We start from the raw sequence: 21,259 nt of genomic DNA, 5'->3' as shown, positions 1-21,259 counted from the left end.
TCTGTTCCTTTTGGTTCCAAAAGAACAATTTTTAAAAATGTGATAAACAAGCCTGAAGCTTACTCGACCTATCAATGGAATCCAATTTTACAGAGCAGGAAACAACATGGGTGTTTTGTAAGTGAGGGGTCTCTGTACCAAGACTAACACCTGCGCTAGGAGGTCACCAGGGCAACCTGCCCAAATGTTCTTTCAGTTATCCTGTAGGGCACACAACATTAATCCTATGGTGCCGCTTGTCAAATGGGCACAATGAGGCAGGAGTTGGCCACTGGGCCCTTCAAGCCTGCTCCGCCATTCAATATGATCCTGGTTGATCTACATCGGCCTGAACTCCTTTTCTGTGCCATTTCCCCATAGCCCCCTATTCCTTGATCTATTAAATATTTATCCACCTCCACTTTAAATACTTCTAATGATCCAGCCTCCACCATCCTTCGGGGCAGAGAATTCCAGAGATTCACCACTCTCCGCGAGAAGCAATTTCTACGCACCTCAGTTTTAAGTGACCGGCCCTTTATCTTGTAGCTTGTTTTTTTAAGTTTATTTATTAGTGTCACAAGGAGGCTTGCATGAATAGTACAATTAAGTTACTGTGAAAATCCCCCAGTCGCCACACTCCGGCGCCTGTTTGGGTACACAGAGGGAGAATCCAGGATTTTGATGACAGAAGCGCAGTTCCAGATCATGATGGTGAGTGTGGAGGGGACCTTCCAGGGGGAGGTGTTCCCCTGTGTCCACTCCTCTTGTCTTTCCAGGTTGTAGATGTTGTGTGTTTTGCAGGTGCCAACAAGCAGCCAGCTAAAACTGGAAAGGAGAGGGCACATCACCCCCTTGTCATATCACCCCTCACCTCAAATCGCCAAGGCTGGGCCAGCACTACCCCAGACATAGGACGAGTAGTCAAATCCATTCCCATCCTCTTCCCCTCATTGTACTTGACAACACACAGGCTTGATCAGTAATGAGGAAACACTAGTCAAAGGAATGTAGTAAGCCCAAAGCCTTTTGTTTCGTGCATTGAGTAATCACTATGAACTTAACACTGCCCATCCCTCGGTCTTCAATGTTTTTAAAAACTACTTTGTCATTCTGAAAGCAGCAAATCCTCCCTCCCACTCTTTGCTGATCCTAAATGGACACTTAGCCCGGTGAGGTACATCAGCAAATACTGGCAAAAGGCAGAGATATGAAAGGATGCACATCTGGATGACCATCTGGTTACTTGATAGACAGAAGGAAGTTTATTCCCCTGCACCCCATCCCGAGATGGAAAGCAAACATTTTGGAAAGTGTTTCAGGGAAAGGGAGGGAGGTTTATTTACGGAGCAGCTGGAGAAAGACACCATTTCACGCCCATGGACACCAGAACAGCTCCTGGAGGAGCAGATTTGGATCGAGAATCAAAGCAATATCCATCCAGTCAAGCCATGAACAGAATCCCACCACAACAATTAATTGATGAGGCAGCAAGTGTGTCCCCTAATGCAATACAGTCCAACTGAATATCAGTGTAGCTGACATCAAAATATCCTAGCTCAGCGAGAACCATCCAATCATATGGAAGAAAGCAAGAATCAGTCAAAAAAAGGATGTCCAACTCTACCCCCCGATGTCCAACACACTGATGTCCAACATCCTGAAGTCTGACACCCCTACACCTTTAGCTCCAATCCTCCCCTCTCCCCCCCCGATGTCCAACTCCTCCCCGATGCCCAACCCCCCCTGACATCTGACCCCCTCCACACCCCTATATCCAATCCTCCCATCCCACTGATGTTCGACACCCCACCTCCCCCATGCCTGACATCCCCCCACCCATTCTCCGATGGCCAATCCCTCACCACCCACTCCTTTCACCTTCCCAATGCCCAACCACCCCTATTCGCTTTCCCAGAGTCAGTCACCCACCCCCTCATGTCTTCCCCGTCCAAATAGTCCCTCCAATGTCAGACCCAATCCCCTCCCCCACTCCACCTACAATGTCCGACTCCCCTCCAAGCCCATTCCTCAAATCCTGTCCACTCACCTCACACAGTTCCCTTCTTCCCGGCCTCTCAATTCCAACTGGACCTTTCAACCTTATCTGGTTTAGGGTAACTAAGTGTTGTAAAAGGGGGACCCATCCCCCTTCAGACCGACTCTCTTGGACTGTGATACTGGGCTTCGGAGTCACGCCGCTGCCTGGATCTTGCCCGGCCTGAGTAGAAGGTGGGGCGAGACAGACAGTGGGAGAAATCTGGCATGGGTGAGTGGGCATGGTGTGGTAATCTGATACCGATTGCTACTCTGGGGATATTATAGCCAGTGAATCAAGCAGCTTGCAAATGGCTCAATTATCTCATGTTGCTATAGTGACAATAACTATCCCATTATTATTACCTGGGATGAAGGAAACAGAATGATCAAATTGTATGTCTGCTCTCTCCGGCACTTACCATGAAGAATATTCCTGAGACAGACACAAGGAGCCGACTGAGTTTATCAAGAAATGGCTGGAATGGTTCAGGTTTTCCTGTGATGGGATTAACACGTTCCTTTTTGGAATATTTTGCTTCAAACTGCGGACGGAGCTCTTCCTAATAAAAAGATATAACAACATCATTTTGGGGGATTTCCAACAGAATTGTCAATGCTGTTTCTTTTACAATTTGCACAGACCACCTGTAAAACTAGGAAGTGTCGTTAACCTGTTTGAAGAGGGTGCTATTAACAGATATAACGCTGTCAAATTTCTTCCAAAAATTATTATTTATTATTCTTTTAAAAGCACATTCTGAAGACAACAATAGAATCATCATAGAAACCCTACAGTGCAGAAGGAGGCCATTCGGCCCATCGAGTCTGCACCGACCACAATCCCACCCAGGCCCTACCCCCACATATTTTACCCGCTAATCCCTCTAACCTACACATCTCAGGACTCTAAGGGGCAATTTTTAACCTGGCCAATCAACCTAACTCGCACATCTTTGGATAAAGATACCATTATCTTTGTGGATCTTTCAATGTTGGATAGCTTAAACAGACTCTTTTCTGTTGTTCATTCATTCATGCACTGTGGGCAGTGCAGGCAAGACGAGCGTTTCTTACCTTTCCTAAATGACCCTGAAGATGCCTTCTTGAATGGCTGCAGTCAATGTGGTGTAGGTACACCCACAGTGCTGTTTGGAAGTGCGTTCCATGGCTTTGACCCAGTGAAGGAGTGACAATATCTTTCCCAGGAAGGATGGTGAGTGACTTGGAAGATACCTTGAAAGTGGTGGTGTTCCTAGATATCTGCTCCCTTTGTCCATCTTGGCAGTTGAGGTTGGAGTTTGGAAGGTGCCATTGAAGAAGCCTTGACTATTTGCTTCAGTGCATCTTGTACATGGCACACACCGTTGCCACAATCCATCGGTGGTGGAGGGTCTTAACGTTTAACTTGATAGATGAATCATAGAATCCCGACAGTGCCGAATGAGACCATTTGGCCCATCGAGCCTGCACCGACAACAATCCCAGCCAGACCCTATCCCCATAATCCCATGTATTTGCCCTGATAGGACCCCCTGAGACTAAGGGGTAACTTAGCATGGGCCAATCAACTTAGTGCGCACACCTTTGGAACATGGGAGGAATGTCTATGGTGTCATTCATTCAAGGGACATGGGAGGAAACCAGAGCACCCGGAGGAAACCCACGCAAACACGGGGAGAACGTGCAAACTCCAGACAGTGTTTGAGTGACCCGAGGCTGGAATGAACCTGGGTCCCTGGTGCTGTGAGGCAGCAGTGCTAACCACTGTGCCATCGTGGCGCCCTCGATGAGGTTTCAGTGAAGCTGGCTGCTTTGTCCTGCTTTTTGAGACTTGTCGGAGCTGCACTCATCCAGGCAAGAAGAGAGTCTCCAACATACCTCCAAATTGCATCTTGTAGATGGTGGACAGGCTGAGGTGAGTCTTGCCACAGGATTCCCAGGCTCTGACCTTTTCTTGTTGATTATGTGGCTCATCCAGTTAAGTTCCTGGTGATTGGTGGCAGAATGTTCATGGTGGGAGACTGGGTGATGGTAGCACCACGCAATTATACGTTACCACCAATCTGACAAGCTGTCCATGAGGCTTTGACAAAAATAATGGGTCTTATCAGGAGAATGGTGTGAAAAACTGAGTAAAACTTGTAGTGGGGCACTGCTGACATAGTGTCCACAAATAAAAGCATGTAACTTTCTTGAGGAACATGGATAACATTTACTGCCATTTATAAGTGAAATATTTAAGACTTGAACTCATTGGGATTAAAATTGATCGACCCGGTCTTCGCTTGCAACTGGGCCTCAGGCCTGGGCAGCATTTTCCGAGCTAGCTGTGGATCGGTCATCCAGAGAGAGCTGGTTTGCTCCACGAGGGTGGAGTTGGCCTGGCTGCCACCAAGCAGGATTTATTTTTTCAGTTAATTTTGGGTTTAAAATCGGAGGTTTTTTTCAAAACCGGAAGTCAGGCCAGGAGTGGCCAGGGGAAGTTTTTGGAGGGTTTAAAAGTTCACCAAAGTATACAGCGGGCAGCATAGTAGCGGGCAGCAGAGTGAGTGGGAAGTTGAGTGAGCTGTCAGGGCTTTGGCTCACAGGGCTTGGACGAGCAGGGGTGAGTTTTTGTTTCCTTACACTCTTATTAACTTTTCACTGTCTTACTTGACATAAAGTGTCCAGTATGAGTGTGAAACCAATGTGTTGTTCCCAGTGTAGGATGTGGGAGGTCCTGGAGGCATCTGGCCTCCCGGACATCCACATCTGTGAGGGGTGTGTCGAGCTGCGGTTCCTGAGAGACCGTGTTAGGGAGCTGGAACTACAACTCGAGGATCTTAGGCTGATGAGGGAGAGTGAGGAGGTGATAGACAAGAGCTATCATCAGGTGGTCACACCAGGGCCACGGGAAGAGGCCAAGTGGGTGACGGCCAGGAAGGGTAAGGCTAGGGTGGTTGAGAGCACCCCGGTGGATTTGCCCCTGCACAACAAGTACTCCTGCTTGAGTACTGCTGGGGGGGGACAGCCCGCCTGGGGGAAGCAGCAGTGGCCGTGTCTCCGCAGTGGAGTCCAGCCCTGTAACTCAGAGGGCTAAGGAAAAGAGGAGGAAGGCGGTATTAATCGGGGACTCGATGGTGAAGGGGACAGACAGGCGTTTCTGCGGAGGTAGGCGGGATTCTCGCATGGTGGTCTGCCTCCCTGGGGCCGGGATCCAGGATGTCGCTAGTCGCGTCCCGGAAATCCTGAGGTGGGAGGGAGAGGAGCCTGAGGTAGCGGTACATATTGGTACCGCTGATGTGGGTAGGAAGGGAGAAGGGGTCATGAAAAGGGAGTACAGGGAATTAGGGAGACAGCTGAGAAAGAGGAAAGCAAAGGTAGTAATCTCAGGATTACTGCCTGTGCCACAGGAAGGTGAGGGCAGGAATGGAGTGAGGTGGAGGATGAATGTGTGGCTGAGGGACTGGTGCAGGGGGCAGGGATTCAGGTTCCTGGACCATTGGGACCTCTTTAGGGGCAGGGGTGATCTGTATACAAGAAACGGGTGGAACTTGAATCACACGGGGACCAATATCCTGGCCGGTAGGTTGGCTAAGGCTACTGGGGAGAATTTAAACTAGATAGGTTGGGGGGAGGGGAGCTAGAAGAGTTGACTAGGATCAAGGAACTAATTGATGGGGGGGAGGATGCAGGGATAAGGGGAATTACAAAATTAATGGTAGAGGAGAGGGTGCAAGTGAATGAAGGCGGTAATTTAGATAAGGGAGTAGAGGGAGACGGTGTTCGCGACTCATCAAAGCGGGTCCAGATAAAAGCTGGAATAAGGACACTTTGCCTGAATGCACGAAGCATTCGGAACAAGGTGAATGAGTTGATGGTGCAAATCAGCACAAGTGGGTACGATCTGGTGGCCATTACAGAAACGTGGCTGAAAGGTGACCAGGACTGGGAGATGAATATCCAGGGGTATCAGGCGTTTAGGAAGAATAGACAGGAAGGAAAAGGTGGTGGGGTCGCGCTATTAATAAGAGATAATATCAGGGTAGTACTGAGGGATGACATAGGCTCTGAGGAACAAAACGTGGAATCGTTATGGGTAGAGATGAGGAATAGTAGAGGGAGAAAGACACTAGTAGGTGTGGTATATAGGCCCCCAAATAATAATGTTGAGGTAGGGAGGGCTATAAACAAGCAGATAAGGGATGCGTGTAAAAACGGAACGGCAATAATCATGGGGGACTTCAACATGCACATTGACTGGCAGACTCAAGTCGGTAAGGGTGGAATGGAGGAAGAGTTCTTAGAATGCTGTCGGGATAGTTTCCTTGAACAGCATGTTACGGAACCGACGAGGGAACGAGCTATTTTGGATCTGGTATTGTGTAACGAGGTAGGTAGAATTAAGGATCTTATTGTGAAGGACCCTCTTGGGTCTAGTGACCACAATATGGTCGAATTTCTGATTCAGATGGAAGAGGAGAAAGTTTGGTCTCAAACCAGTGTCCTCTGTTTGAACTGAGGGAAATATGATAGGATGAGGGATGAATTGGCTAAGGTAGACTGGGAGAGCAGGCTGGCAGGTAGGATAGCTGAGGAACAGTGGAGGATTTTTAAGGAGATCCTTTTCAGTTCTCAGCAAAAATATATTCCAGCAAAAAACAAGGATTGTAAGAAAAGGGAGAACCAGCCGTGGATAACGAAGGAAATAAAGGAGAGTATTAAAATAAAAACAGCTGCGTACAGAGTGGCCAAAAATAGTGGAGAAACAAGTGATTGGGAAAAATTTAAGAAACAACAAAGAGAGACTAAGAAAGCGCTAAAGAAAGGAAGGATAGACTATGAAGCTAGGCTAGCAATTAATATAAAAAATGATAGTAAAAGTTTTTATAAATATATGAAAAGGAATAGAGTGGCTAGAGTGAATGTTGGACCCTTGGAGGACGAGAGGGGGGAGTTAATAGTGGGAAATGAGGATATGGCTGAGTCTTTAAATACGTTTTTTGTGTCGGTCTTCACGGTGGAGGACACAAATAGTTTGCCAAATATTAACGATAGAGGGTTGGCAGCAGGAGAAATACTTAATACGATTAATGTGACCAGAGAGGCAGTGCTGGGTAGACTAATGGGACTGAAGGTGGACAAGTCCCCGGGTCCGGATGGAATGCATCCCAGGGTATTGAAAGAAATGTCAGAGGTAATAGTGGATGCGTTAGTGATTATTTATCAAAACTCGTTGCATTCTGGGGTAGTGCCGGTTGATTGGAAAACGGCTAATGTTACGCCGCTGTAAAAAAGGAAGGAGACAAAAGGCGGGTAACTATAGGCCGGTCAGCTTAACGTCTGTAGTAGGGAAAATGCTGGAATCCATTATTAAAGAGGAGATAGCAGGGCATCTGGATAGAAATGGTTCGATCAATCAGACGCAGCATGGATTCATGAGGGGAAAGTCGTGCTTGACGAACATGTTGGATTTTTATGAAGATGTGACTAGGGCGGTTGATGGAGGAGAACCGGTGGATGCGGTGTTTTTGGATTTCCAAAAGGCGTTTGATAAGGTGCCCCATAAAAGGCTGCTGAAGAAGATTAGGGCACACGGAGTTGGGGGTAGTGTGTTAAAGTGGATTGGGGACTGGCTATCCGACAGGAAGCAAAGAGTCGGAATAAATGGGTGTGTTTTTCCGGTTGGAGGAAGGTAACTAGTGGCGTGCCGCAGGGATCGGTACTCGGGCCGCAACTGTTTACCATTTATATAGATGATCTGGAGGAGGGGACGGAGTGTAGGGTAACGAAGTTTGCAGACGACACAAAGATAAGTGGAAAAGTGAATCGTGTGGAGGACGGAGAAGATCTGCAGAGAGATTTGGACAGGCTGAGTGAGTGGGCGAGGATATGGCAAATGGAGTATAACGTTGAGAAATGCGAGGTTATACACTTTGGAGGAAATAATAACAAATGGGATTACTATCTCAATGGAAACAAATTAAAACATGCTACCGTGCAAAGGGACCTGGGGGTCCTTGTGCATGAGACGCAAAAGCCCAGTCTGCAGGTACAACAGGTGATCAAGAAGGCAAATGGGATGTTGGCCTATATTGCGAGGGGGATAGAATATAAAAGCAGGGATGTCTTGATGCACCTGTACAGGGCATTGGTGAGGCCGCAGCTGGAATACTGTGTGCAGTATTGGTCCTCTTATATGAGGAAGGATATATTGGCATTGGAGGGAGTGCAGAGAAGGTTCACCAGGTTGATACCGGAGATGAGGGGTTTGGATTATGAGGAGAGGCTGAGGAGATTGGGTTTGTACTCGTTGGAGTTTAGAAGGATGAGGGGGGATCTTATGGAGACTTATAAGATAATGCGGGGGCTGGATAGGGTGGAGGCGGAGAGATTCTTTCCACTTAGTAAGGAAGTTAAAACTAGAGGACACAGCCTCAAAATAAAGGGGGGTCGGTTTAAGACAGAGTTGTGGAGGAACTTCTTCTCCCAGAGGGTGGTGAATCTCTGGAATTCTCTGCCCACTGAGGTGGTGGAGGCTACCTCGCTGAATATGTTTAAAGCGCGGATGGACGGATTCCTGAGCGGTAAGGGAATTAAGGGTTATGGGGATCAGGCGGGTAAGTGGTACTGATCCACGCCAGATCAGCCATGATCTTATTGAATGGCGGGGCAGGCTCGAGGGGCTAGATGGCCTACTCCTGCTCCTATTTCTTATGTTCTTATGTTCTAAGCAGCGGTCATCATCGAGGTCCTTGGAAGGTGGGGTTGATCGGGAGTGAGGGAGGAATGTGATTTTTTTTCATTCATTCAAGGGACATGGGCGTTGCTGGCTGGCCAGCATTTATGGTCCATCCCTAATTGCCCTTGAGAAGGTGGTGGTGAGCTGCCTTCTTGAATCGCTGCTGTGGATTGACCCATAATGTCATTCGGGAGGGAATTCCAGGATTTTGACCCAGCGACTGCGAAGGAACAGCGACTACTTCCAAGTCAGGATGGTGAGTGGTTTGGAGGGGAACCTGCAAGTGGTGGTGTTCCCATATATCTGCTGCCCTTGTCCTTCTAGATGGAAGTGGTTGTGGATTTAGAAGGAGCTGTCTAAGGATCTTTGGTGAATTGCTGCAGTGCATCTTGTAGATAGTACACACTGCTGCTACTGAGCGTCGGTGGTGGAGGGAGCGGGTGTTTGTGGATGTGGTGCCAACCAAGCGGGCTGCTTTGTCCTGGAAGGTGTCAAGCTTCTTGAGTGTTGTTGGAGCTGCACCCATCCAGGCAAATGGGGTGTTTTCCATCGCACTCCTAACTTGTGCCTTGTAGATGGTAGACAGGCTTTGGGGGATCAGGAGATGAGCTACCTTCTGCAGTATTCCTAGGCTCTGACCTGCTCTTGTAGCCATTGTATTTATGTGGTGAGTTCAGTTGACCCAAGGATGTTGACAGTGGGGGATTCAGTGCTGGCGGTGGTTAGAGTGTCTCTTATTGGTGATGGTCATTGCTTGTCATTTGTGTGGCACAAATGTTATTTGCTACTTGTCAGCCCAAGCCTGGATATTGTCCAGATCTTGTTGCATTTGAACATGGACTGCTTCAGTGTCTGAGGAGTCACGAATGGTGCTGAAAATAATGCAATCATCGGCGAGCTTCCCCACTTCTGACCTTATGATGGAGGGAAGGTCATTGATGAAGCAGTTGAAGATTGCTGAGCCGAGGACACTATCCTGAGGGACTCGTGCAGAGATGTCCTGGATCTGAGATGACTGACACTGCACAACCACAACCATCTTCCTATGTGCCAGGTATGACTCCAACAAGCGGAGTTTTTGCCCCCGATACCCATTGATTCCAGTTTCGCTAGGGCTCTTTGATGCCATACTCGGTCCAATGCGGCCTTGATTTCAGGGGCTGTCACTCTCACCTTAACTCTGGGATTCAGCTCTTTTGTCCATGTTTGAACCAAGGCCGTAATGAGGTCAGGAACTGAGTGACCCTGGCGAAACCCAAACTGGGCGTCACTAAGCAGGTTATTGCTGAGCAGGTGCTGCTTGATAGCACTGTTGATGACCCCTTCCATCACTTCACTGATGATCGAGAGTAGACTGATTGAGCGGTAATTAGCTGGGTTGGATTTGTCCTGCTTTTTTGTGTATAGATCATAACTGGGCAATTTTCCACATTGTTGGGTAGATGCCAGTGTTGTAACTGTACTGGAAGAGCTTGGCTAGGGGAGCGGCAAGTTCTGGAGCACAAGTCTTCAGTACTATTGACGGAATGTTATCAGGGCCCATTGCCTTTGCAGTATCCAGTGCCTCCAACCGTTTATTGATATCACATGGAGTGAATTGAATTGGCATCTGAGATGTTGAGGACCACTGGAGGAGGCTGAGATGGATCATCCACTCGGCACTTCTGGCTGAAGATTGCTATGAATGCTTCAGCCTTATCTTTTGCACTGATGTGCTGGGCTCCTCCATCATTGAGGGTGGGTTGTTTAATTGTCCACCACCATTCATGACTGGATGTGGCAGGACTGCAGAACTTAGATCTGATCCGTTGGTGTGGGATTGCTTAGCTGTGTCTATCACTTGCTGTTTATGTCATTTGTCATACAAAGTAGTCCTGTCTACACTATCCATGCATGATTTCAACATGTATGTGGCCTGTATTAGCATGTACAGAGGGACCTGTATGGAGTCTGTGCCTTCAATGCCTATACAAAGTTGCCAGGTGATTCATTCCTGATGCAGGATATAATATTGGGCATTTAGATATCCATAATCGTCTGGACAGGGATTGTAAACTGCAGACACAGAAATAAGTGGAATTGGAGATTACAATGATGGATTGGATATGCCAGGGTATATTTTTCACTGCATGTACAGTCAAAGAGAGGACGTGTTTCTCTACTCACTGGTTTTTAATGATAGTTGAGCGAAATATATTTTAATTAACACAGGAGAAAATATACTTCTCGGCTGATTAAATACACCATTGAATTTGATGATTTCTGCAATGCTGTGTCAGGAGAGGAAATGGGATTGGTATTTGTAAAGGGCAGACGGAGAGAGACAGATATTCCAGAGGTACGTGTGGATTCTGCAGCTTTTCTTAGCTTCATCAATTTTAAAGTATTTGTACAGTACTCTTTCTCAGGAGATAAAATAAGATGCTGCAGATCAAATAGCACCACTATGTTCAGATGCTGCACAGCCTGATTAACATATCCCCGGACAGATGGCGAAGAATGAACCCAGACACAAATCCTTCTCCTGATAGCTCCATTATTTACAGATTGCAGGTGTATGCATGTCTGCCTCCTACTCACCAACACAGTGTTCCAGAAGCCCCTTTTCATAGTCGTGTTCAGAATAAAACAAATGGTCAACAAAATAAACTAACCCAGTGAGGATGACAGCCCCAGTGGGGCACTGCAACTAACATAAAACATCAAAAAGAAACTAAGCAAAATAAACCAGTAAGTATTTCCCAGGGCCGATGGTGCGCCCCAGCCCTCACAGCGCCCACTGGGCATGGCAGGCCTCGATGGTGTTGATGGACTCTGCATGCTCCCTCTCCAAGGACACCCAGCCGTGAATATAGCTGTGGTAGAGGGGCAGACAGTCAGGGCAGACGACTTATCTGAGGAAGGATGTCCTTGCTTTAGAGGGAGTACAGCGAAGGTTTACCCGGCTGATGCCTGGGTTTGTCATATGAGGAGAGACTAAATCGGTTCGGATTATATTCATTGGAGTTTAGAAGAGTGAGAGGGGATCTCATAGAAACTTATAAATATCTAACAGGGTTAGACAGGGTAGATTCAGAAAGAATGTTCCCAATGGTGGGGGAGCCCAGAACTAGGACTCATAGCTAGAGGATAAGGGGCAAACCTTTTAGAACTGAGGTGAGGAGAAACTTCTTCACCCAGAGGGTGGTGAATGTGTGGAATTCACTACCACAGAATGTAGTTGAGGCCTAAACGTTGTCTAATTTCAAGAATAAATTAGATATAAGTCTTGGAGCTAAAGGGATCAAGGGATATGGGAGGAAGGGGGTGGGGGGGGGGGGGGGGGGGGGGGTGGGAGGGGATCAGGATATTGAATTCGATGATCAGCCATGATCAAAATGAATGGCAGAGCAGACTCAAAGGGCCAAATTGTCCTCCTGCTTCTAGTTTCTATGTTTCTATGTTTGACCTTCCTTGACTGCCCGCTGCCTGCAACCATTAACGGCCAACTTGTCCAAGCCCAAGAGCCCATCTTCCTTTGCGTTTATGGTACTTAATCAATCAATACCCTCGTCCGTAACAACAACAGACAATTAATATCACATTAACACAGCCTTTTCCCATCTCCATGCTTTTGTGTGTTTTGTGAGTCACTCGTACAGGACTTAAGGTTGGTGCTTTACAAGAAGGGTGTATTTACATAAAATTCTTTCAAACTAACCTCTTCCTCTTCCCAGTCAATTAGGTCCCAGTCGTAAGTGAGAACTGCTCTGCGCCTTTTCCAGAACTCCAAAAATACTGTCGCTGTAATAATACAAAAACAAAACTGTAGTTCAGAAAGACCTGCATTGTGCGGAGGTGGTGATGCTCTGATAATGTCACTGGACTAACAATCTAGGCACCCAGGCGAATGCTCTGACGATACAGGTTCCAAATCCTGAGGAACTGGGAAGTTAACGAGGTTAACAGTTGAACTTGAGATGAACACAAAATAACAGCCAAGTAACAAGATTAGCAGGTGTCTGGAGGAATAATGAGATGCAACTTCCCCACTGAAAAGATTAATAGGCATCCAGAGAAATTGAGATGCGAATTGCTATCTCAGAATAGCTGTTACTCTCTGCTTCAAAGTTATTCAGCCAATTTTGTATTCACATTGCTACTATCCATTTTATGACATGTGCTATAATTTTTCTCACAAATCTGTTGTGTGGCACTCTATCGAATGCCTTCTGAAAGTCCATGTACACCACATCAACAGCATTACCCTCATCAACCCCTTCTGTTACCCCCAAAGGACTCCAGCAAGTGAGTGAAACAAGATCTTCCCTTTCGAAATCCATGCTGGTTCTTCCTAATAAGCCCACATTTATTTTCATTTGACTATTAATTCTATCCTGAATAATTGTTTCTCGAAGCTTGCCCACCACTGATGCGAAACTGACTGGTCTATAATTGCTGGGGCAATCCTTACAACCCTTTTTGAACAAGGGCATAACATTTACAATTCTCCAGTCCTCTGGCACCTCCCCTGAGTCTAGAGAAGACCAGAAGATTATGGCCTGCAGTCACCCCCATCATCCCCAGCTTCTATCCTCACATTCTTACTTCCTTCAATATCCTTTGATGCATCTCATCCAGTCCCATTGCCTTGTCAACTTTCTGTACCGACTTCTATTTGACACTTCCTTCTTATCAATTTTGAACCCTGCTTGGGACAGAAGTTCCTCGACTGTCCCCATGTCCTACATAGATTGTGGGTGACTCTGCACCACATGGACTGCAGTGTTTCAAGAAGGCAACTCACCACCACCTTCTCAAGGACAATTAGGGATGGACAATGAATGCTGGCCTAGCCATCAACACCCACCCTCCCGCCCTGTCACCATAGCCCCTATCACCATAACCATGTATTTATCATGGTTAATTCACCTATACATCTTTGGACACTAAGGGTAAATGTGGCATGGTTAATCCACATAACCTGCACATTTTTGCACTGTGGGAGGAAATCGGAGCACCCGGAGGAAACCCACGCAGACACGTGGGGAATGTGCAAACTCCAAACGGACAGTGACCGTAGCCGGGAATCGAACCCGGGTCCCTGGCACTGTGAGGCAGCAGCGCTAACCATTGTGCCACTGTGCTGCCCACTGGGGAAATTAACACTAAAGTATCTGATAACCAAAAGTTCAGTCAACAATTAAGGGGAGGTGATGGCCTAATGGTATTATTGCCAGACCATTAATCCAGAAAGTCAGCGAATATTTTGGGGACCTGGGTTTGAGTCACGCCATGGCAGATGGTGGAATTTGAATTCAACAAAAATAATCTGGAATTAAGAATCTATTGATGACCATGAAACCATTGTCGATTGGCGGAAAAATCCACCTGGTTCACGAATGTCCCTTGTGGAAGGAAATCTGCTGTCCTTACCTGGTCTGGCCTACATGTGACTCCAGAGCCACAGCAATGTGGTTGACTCTCAACAGCCCTCCAAGAGCAACTAGGGATGGGCAATAAATGCTGGCCAGCCAGCGACACCCATGTCCCACAAATGAATAAAAAAAAGACAGCTCAACTAAGGCATTCTGGGAAGGAGGTGCCTGATGTTACTGGTACAGCCCTGAGCAGATGAGCCTTTAATAGAGAGAAAAGGTTTGCCTTGCACCATACCAACCAATGACATCCAACTTTCCGATGACCCAATTTAGTTCTCCAGTAAAACCTAATAATCTTACAACAGATAAACAGTACCTCAGGTGGGTACCAATCAGGTGGCCGAGGTTTCACCTTGCTCACAATCCCCAGTTGCTGACTGCTCTTATTTCAAACATAAAATGGGTGCCTGGCAGCTGAAAATCAGCTGTCAATATTCATACGAATTGTCACTGACCTGAAACATTCCCTTCGTTTCTCTCTCTGTAGTTACTGCCTGACCTACTGAGTGTTTCCGCTACATACACAAGGAGGCACAGTGGTTAGCACTGCTGCCTCACAGCGCCAGGGTCCCAGGTTCAATTCCAGCCTTGGGTGTCCATCTGTGTGGAGTTTGCACATTCTCCCCATGTCTGCATGGGTTTCCTCTGGGTGCTCCGGTTTCCTCCCACACTCCAAAGACGTGCCGGTTAGGTTGATTGGCCATGCTAAATTTCCCCTTAGTGTCACAGGGATTAGCTAGGGTAAATACGTGGGAGTTATGGGGATAGGGCAGGCATGGCATTGCTGTAGGGGCAGGCTCGATGGGCTGAATGGCCTCCTTCTGCTCTGTCGGGATTTAATGATTCTGTTTTAATTTACCCTATTTGGTCATGCTTGAAGCCGACTGGAGAGTTGAATAAAATAGGATTTGTATGTCGAAATTCATGAGGCACATCGAGTGTACACTGCTGTATGTAAAGTTTGCTTTTATACATTTAGAATTAAGCAAAAAAATGTTTCTCCAATGCTCAGCATTTCAGTATTCATCAGGCATTAGGATTTGTTTGTGATCATGAATATTTGATACCAGTTGAATATCTTGTCCATTATTAGAGAAATGGGTAAAAGTGGCACCTGATACATCTTTTGTTCGCAAGTACAGTCACACCATAATAAGCAGAACTTGAATCTGACCCAGATGACAAGACGCCCACAGTCAGGTCACGCGGTGAGTTACAAGACAGAGCTTCCTCTATCTAAACACAAAGCCTTCCACAAAGAATATTCCACAGAGATATCAGATGTCTGTTTTCAAAGTGCCTCTCAGCCACTTTAGAACCTTCCAAATTTGGAAGGTGCTTTGCTTGCCGTGTATATTTTCCTTAATAAACAAATTCCACACTATTGACATTTACAAAGAACTCCTCACATCCTCCATGGAAAGGGGCCAGTGTGAATGAGCTTTAAATGGAGAATGAAACCAAAGGAGTTGAAACCAACAAAAGGCAGATTGTTGAGAAGGTTGGAAAGTCACATAATTATGCTAATCGCTTTGAGCAGCTCGAACTGTTGCCAGAGTGATGGCATTATCTCTGCAATGAGTCAGTGCAAGCATGACCTGATTTCCCCAATAATGCTCCTTCTGAAGATGATGCACACATTTGAAAAGTTATGACAACAGTGTGATGGATTTACACCACAATGTAGCACTGGATACAAAAGCTTGCGTCCTCAGGGTACACAAGAACACAAGAAATAGAAGCAGGAGTGGGCCACCAGGCCCTTCAAGCCTGCCCCTCTATTCGATACGATCGTGGTTGATTTATGCCGGCCTCAACTCCTTTTCTGTGCCATTTCCCCACAGCCCTCTATTCCTTGATCTATCAAATATTTATCCACCTCCACTTTAAATTCATTCATCTACCTGTCGCAAATGCATTTGTCACGCCTCAAATCAAATGGCAACAGAACAGGATAACATGGGTGGATAGGTGTGGGGTCATGCATTTTGGTCGGAAAAATGGGAAGGCGACTTATTATCTAAATGGGGAGAGACTTCTGGGTGCTCGAGTGCAGAGATATCTGGGTGTCCTCATTCATGAGTCAGAGGAAACTAGCATGCAGGTACAGCAGGTAATACAGAAAGCAAACGGAATGTTGGCATTGAGAACTAAAGGAATAGAATATAAAGGTAAGAAAGTGTTGTTGCAACTATACAAGGCATTAGGAGTATTGTGCACAGTTTTGGTCCCCTTATTTGAGGAAAGATGTAGTGGTATTGGAGGCAGTTCAGAGGAGGTTCATTAGATTGATTCCAGAGATGAGGGGTTTGTCGTGTGAAGAGAGATTGAACAGTTTGGGCCGACACTCTCTGGAATTTAAAAGAATGAGGGGAGATCAAATTGAGGCATTCAAGATGATAAAAGGTATGGATAAAGTAGACGTGGAGCGGATGCTTCCACTTGTGGGCCATTCTAGGATGAGAGGTCATAGTCTTAGGATAAGGAGTGACAAAGTTAAAACAGAGTTGAGGAGAAACTACTTCTCCCAAAGGGTTGTGAATCTGTGGAATTCGCTACCCCAAAGTGCGGTGGATGCTGGGGCAGTGAGTAAATTTAAGGAAGAGTTAGACAGATTTTTAATTGGTAAAGGGTTGAAGGATTATGGGGAGAAGGCAGGAAAATGAGGATGAGGAGCATATCAGCCATGATCGGATGGCAGAGCAGACTCGATGGGCCGAATGGCCTAATTCTGCTCATATAGCTTATGAACTTATGAGCATGCAAGGTAAAAAGTGGAAGCATCATGTCATTGACAGAACAAAGTGAAACCACACCTAATGGATCAGATCAGATATCTGCAGCCCTTCCCGGATCCAGCTATAAACAGTGGTGGACAATTAAACATCGGACCTGAGGAGGAGGTTCCACAAACATTTCCATCCAGAATGAGATCGGAGCTCAGTGAGTCAGTGCAAATGCCAAGCTGAAGCATTTTTAATTATCTTTGTCCAGAAGTGCCAACTGGATGATCCACCTCAGCCTCCTCCTCAGACCTTCAGTGGCACAAAAGCCAGTCTTTATCTAATTCAGTTCACTCCCCATGGTGTCAAGAAATGGCTAAATGTACCGAGTATAAGAAACGAAGCAGGCCCTGACAATGTCTGGCTGTAGTGACGACTTGTGCTCCAGAACTAGTCGCACTCTTCGTCAAACAATTTCAGTACAGCGACAACACTGGCATCTATCCAATGAAATGGAAAATTACCCAGGTATGGTAAACGGCACAGTGGTTAGCACTGCTCCCTCACAGCGCCAGGGACCCAGGTTCGATTCCCGGCTTGGGTCACTGTCTGTGCAGAGCCTGCACATTCTCCCCGTGTCTGCGTGGGTTTCCTTCCGGGGGCTCCGGTTTCCTCCCACAGTCCAAAAGACGTGCTGGTTAGGTGCATTGGCCGTGCTAAATTCTCCCTCAGTGTACCCGAACAGGTGCCGGAATATGGCGACTAGGGGATTTTCACAGTAACTTCATTGCCGTGCTAATGTATGCCTACTTGTGACACGAATAAATAACTTTCAGCTTCAGTGTTAATCTGGTCCGTTGTCCAGCAACATTTACAGATGAGTGACTAAGCCAAACAACACAAAAAAACTAACATAAATTATGACAGCACAACCCATGGAATTTATGATAATTTATAAAACCATATTAATGTTTTTCAATTCATACTATTTTACAGAACAGAATTTAAATTGAAATTTTATAAAAATTAATAAGTCACACCAGGATAATCATCTGGGCTAAACTTAATAAACAGAATAAACATTAATTGGCCACTCAAAGCAGGGGATTTAAAAGCTGATAGTCTCAATGTGTTAAATCATAGAATCCCTGCAGTGCAGAAGGAGGCCATTCAGCCCATTGAGCCTGCACCAACAACAATTCCACCCAGACCCTATCCCCATAACCTTGAGTATTTCATCCACTAATCCCCCGACACTAAGGGGCAATTTGGAATGGCCAATTAACCTAACCTGCATATCAGATCTGAAGAAGTGACAACATAAGCATAAAAACAAATCTGGGACTGACCTTAAGAGTGAAATTACCCAGACAGGAGGATAGAGGGGAGGAGGAACTGAAGGGCAAAAGATGTCAAACCGGAGTGAAAGATGAATTTGCCAAAGAATACCCCAGAGGAACAGATGACCAAGTCTAAGCTGATAAACTGCGACCACATTAGATGTTGTTGCTGCAGTACTCACAATGATCTGGATGAGGGGGGTTCTCATTGAAACTTACAGAATACTGAAAGGTCTGGATAGAATGGATGTTGGGGGGGATGTTCTATGAGTAGGAAAGACTAGGATCTGAGGGCACAGCCTCAGAGCAAAGGGACGGCCCTTTTGAACAGAGATGACGAGGAATTTCTTCAGCCAGGGAGTGGTGAATCTATGGAATGTATTGCCACAGAAGGCCGTGGAGGCCAGGTCATTGAGTGCACTTAATACAGTAAGGGGATCAAAGGTTATGGGGAAAAGGCGGGAGAATGGAGCTGAGAAATCTATCAGCTCAGATTGAATGGCGGAGCAGACTCGATAGACTAAATGGCCTAATTCTGCTCCTATATCTTATGGTCTTATGAGTGTGAGGCAGGCCTGATGGACTGGCTTATCTCTTCCTGCCATCAGTTTTGCATATCTGGTTTTTTTTAAGCACATTTTCACACATACACTGTTTTCCCCTTTGGAGAATAGTGGGAGAAGGATTCCCAAACTGATTATCAACACGTGTTCCGAAGGCTCCTTCCATGGCCAACAAGTCCTGATATTGGACTGTTTTTAATTCATCCCTATGGGATGACGACATCTCTGGCTAGGATAGCATTTATTGCCCATTCCTAGGTTGCCCTTGAGAAAGTGCTGGTGAGCTGCCTTCTTGAACCCAGAGCTTCTGGTCTAAAGGTCGGGATGCTATCCACCGTGCCACAGGATCTCCTTGCATATCTCTATGTGCTGCAAGACTAAGAACACCCCTCACAACCCTTGGATAGATTTCCTTTCATCCGATCTCCCCTCCCCGCACCTCATAGCATCAACCAGTCTTAGCTGTATCCCACCAAACACCCCAACCAACAGCCCCCACCCCCGCAACCCCCTCCCCCCCCCCCCACCCCCCCCCCCCCCCACCCCCCCACAAACACACACAATAGGGAAGTGGGAAGGGGTTGAGAAGGAGGCAAGGGTCGCAGATGGCATTGGGACCACCCAGGAGCTTTTTAAAATCTGGGACAGTGACTTTGGGACCGAGATGAAGAATATCCAAGTCAACAGGGGGGGTTAATATCAGTGGGAGCTGAGTTAGGGGAATGTTGAAGGATAATTTTGAAGGAAAGGAATCCAATAAGGGAGCTGAAACGTAAGTTTGAGTGAAGCTGCAGAATGTTATGAAATCGGAACAGACTCAGAGTCCTTGGGGAGGGCAACCAAATAGGTTCCATTTCAGACACAAATACCTGAGCTTCTTACATTTAACATCAGAAGCTTGAGTTGGCACTGGGACATATTAGCTCCCTAGGTTCTAGGTTTTCATACAAGAATCATAGAACCCCGACAGTACAGAAGTAGGCCATTCGGCCCATCGAGTCTGCACCGACCACAATCCCACCCAGGCCCTATTCCCGTAACCCCACGCATTTATCCTGCTAATCCCCTTGACACTAGGGGATCAATTTAGCCAATCAACCTAACCCACACATTTTTGGGAGGAAACCAGAGGAAACCCATGCAGACACGAGGAGAATGTGCAAACTCCACACAGACAGTGACCCGAGGTCGGAATCGGACCTGAGTCTTTGGCGCTGTGAAGCAGCAGTGCTAACCACTGTGCCACTGTGCCACCCTACTGCGCTACGAGACCTCCTTGCATATCTGTATGTGCTGTATGTATACCTGTATGATCCCAGCATTTGCAGTATTTTGCTTCTTTTAACTTTTAAGGCTTGTTGTTTGGTCACAAACCACTCTGATTGATCATTTTGGCTAAGCTTCCAAACCAACTTATTTTCATTCCCACGGAATGCATAATTTTTCCAGCTGAAAGGAGAGAGAGAGAGAGAGATGTCTTTTGCCCCATCACCACACCTAGATGTTTAACTGTGTGTGAGGTGTAAACGGTAGCAGCAAGTTGGAAGCTCATTTCTAACTCTGCTCATTGTCATTTCCATTGAGGTCAGTGGGCTGACCGCCCGCTTTCTTCCTTTCATCACGGTCCCACCGGTCTTTTGTTTCCGACAGTGGGATGACTCAATTTGTTGAAAACCAGTGATGAGAAACAAATGCAGGTGACAGAGAAAGGGAAATGAAGGAGGGATTCCAGGATCAGGGGATTCTAAGAGGTAGTCGATGACCTAGTGGCATCATCGCTAGACTATTAATCCAGAAACCCAGCTAATGTTCTGGGAATGTGGGTTCGAATCCCACCACGGCAGATGGTGGAATTTGAATTCAACAAAAAATATCTGGAATTAAGAATCTACTGATGACCATGAAACCATTGTTGATTGTCGGAAAAACCCATCTGGTTCACTAATGTCCTTTAGGGATGGAAATCTGCCATCCTTACCCGGTCTGGCCTACATGTGACTCCAGAGCCACAGTAATGTGGTTGACTCTCAACTGCTCTCGGGCAACTAGGGATGGGCAATAAATGCTGGGCAGCCAGCGACGCCCGTGTTCCATATATGAATTTTAAAAAGCTGGTATATGAGCTGCATTTTGAGAAATCCAAGGCCTTGACCTCAAGAGCCAACGACTAAGAAAAAATTCTGCCAGACTCGCCCTTCAATTCCCCCAAGGAAAGTATTTGGTCTGAGTCATTCCAGCATAGTAAGAAGTCTAACAACACCAGGTTAAAGTCCAACAGGTTTATTTGGTAGCAAACACCACTAGCTTTCGGAGTGCTGCTCCTTCGTCAGGTGAGTGGGAATTCTGTTCACAAACAGGGCATGAAAAGACACAAACTCAATTTACAGAATAATGAATAATGATTGGAATGCGAGTCTTTACAGCTAATCAAGTCTTAAAGGTACAGACAATGTGAGTGGAGAGAGCATTAGCA

The 21,259-nt window shown here is 46.4% G+C and overlaps 1 protein-coding gene across 1 annotated transcript in view; it reads right to left on the bottom strand.

Annotated features, from left to right (window-relative positions):
- ano3 (anoctamin 3) overlaps positions 1–21,259 on the bottom strand; it is a 205,913-nt gene that overhangs the window by 65,219 nt on the left and 119,435 nt on the right. Inside the window, exons 14-15 of the mRNA XM_078221016.1 lie at positions 12,441–12,523; positions 2,439–2,579 (exon numbers count right to left, since the gene is read on the bottom strand). Of these exons, the coding sequence (XP_078077142.1) occupies positions 2,439–2,579; positions 12,441–12,523 (224 nt within the window). The remainder of the gene's footprint in view (positions 1–2,438; positions 2,580–12,440; positions 12,524–21,259) is intronic.

The sequence above is a fragment of the Mustelus asterias genome, chromosome 9 (assembly GCF_964213995.1).
Source record: "Mustelus asterias chromosome 9, sMusAst1.hap1.1, whole genome shotgun sequence".
Lineage (NCBI taxonomy): Eukaryota > Metazoa > Chordata > Chondrichthyes > Carcharhiniformes > Triakidae > Mustelus > Mustelus asterias.
Note: the sequence above shows the minus strand (reverse complement) of the source record. Positions and strands in the feature narration are given on the sequence as shown.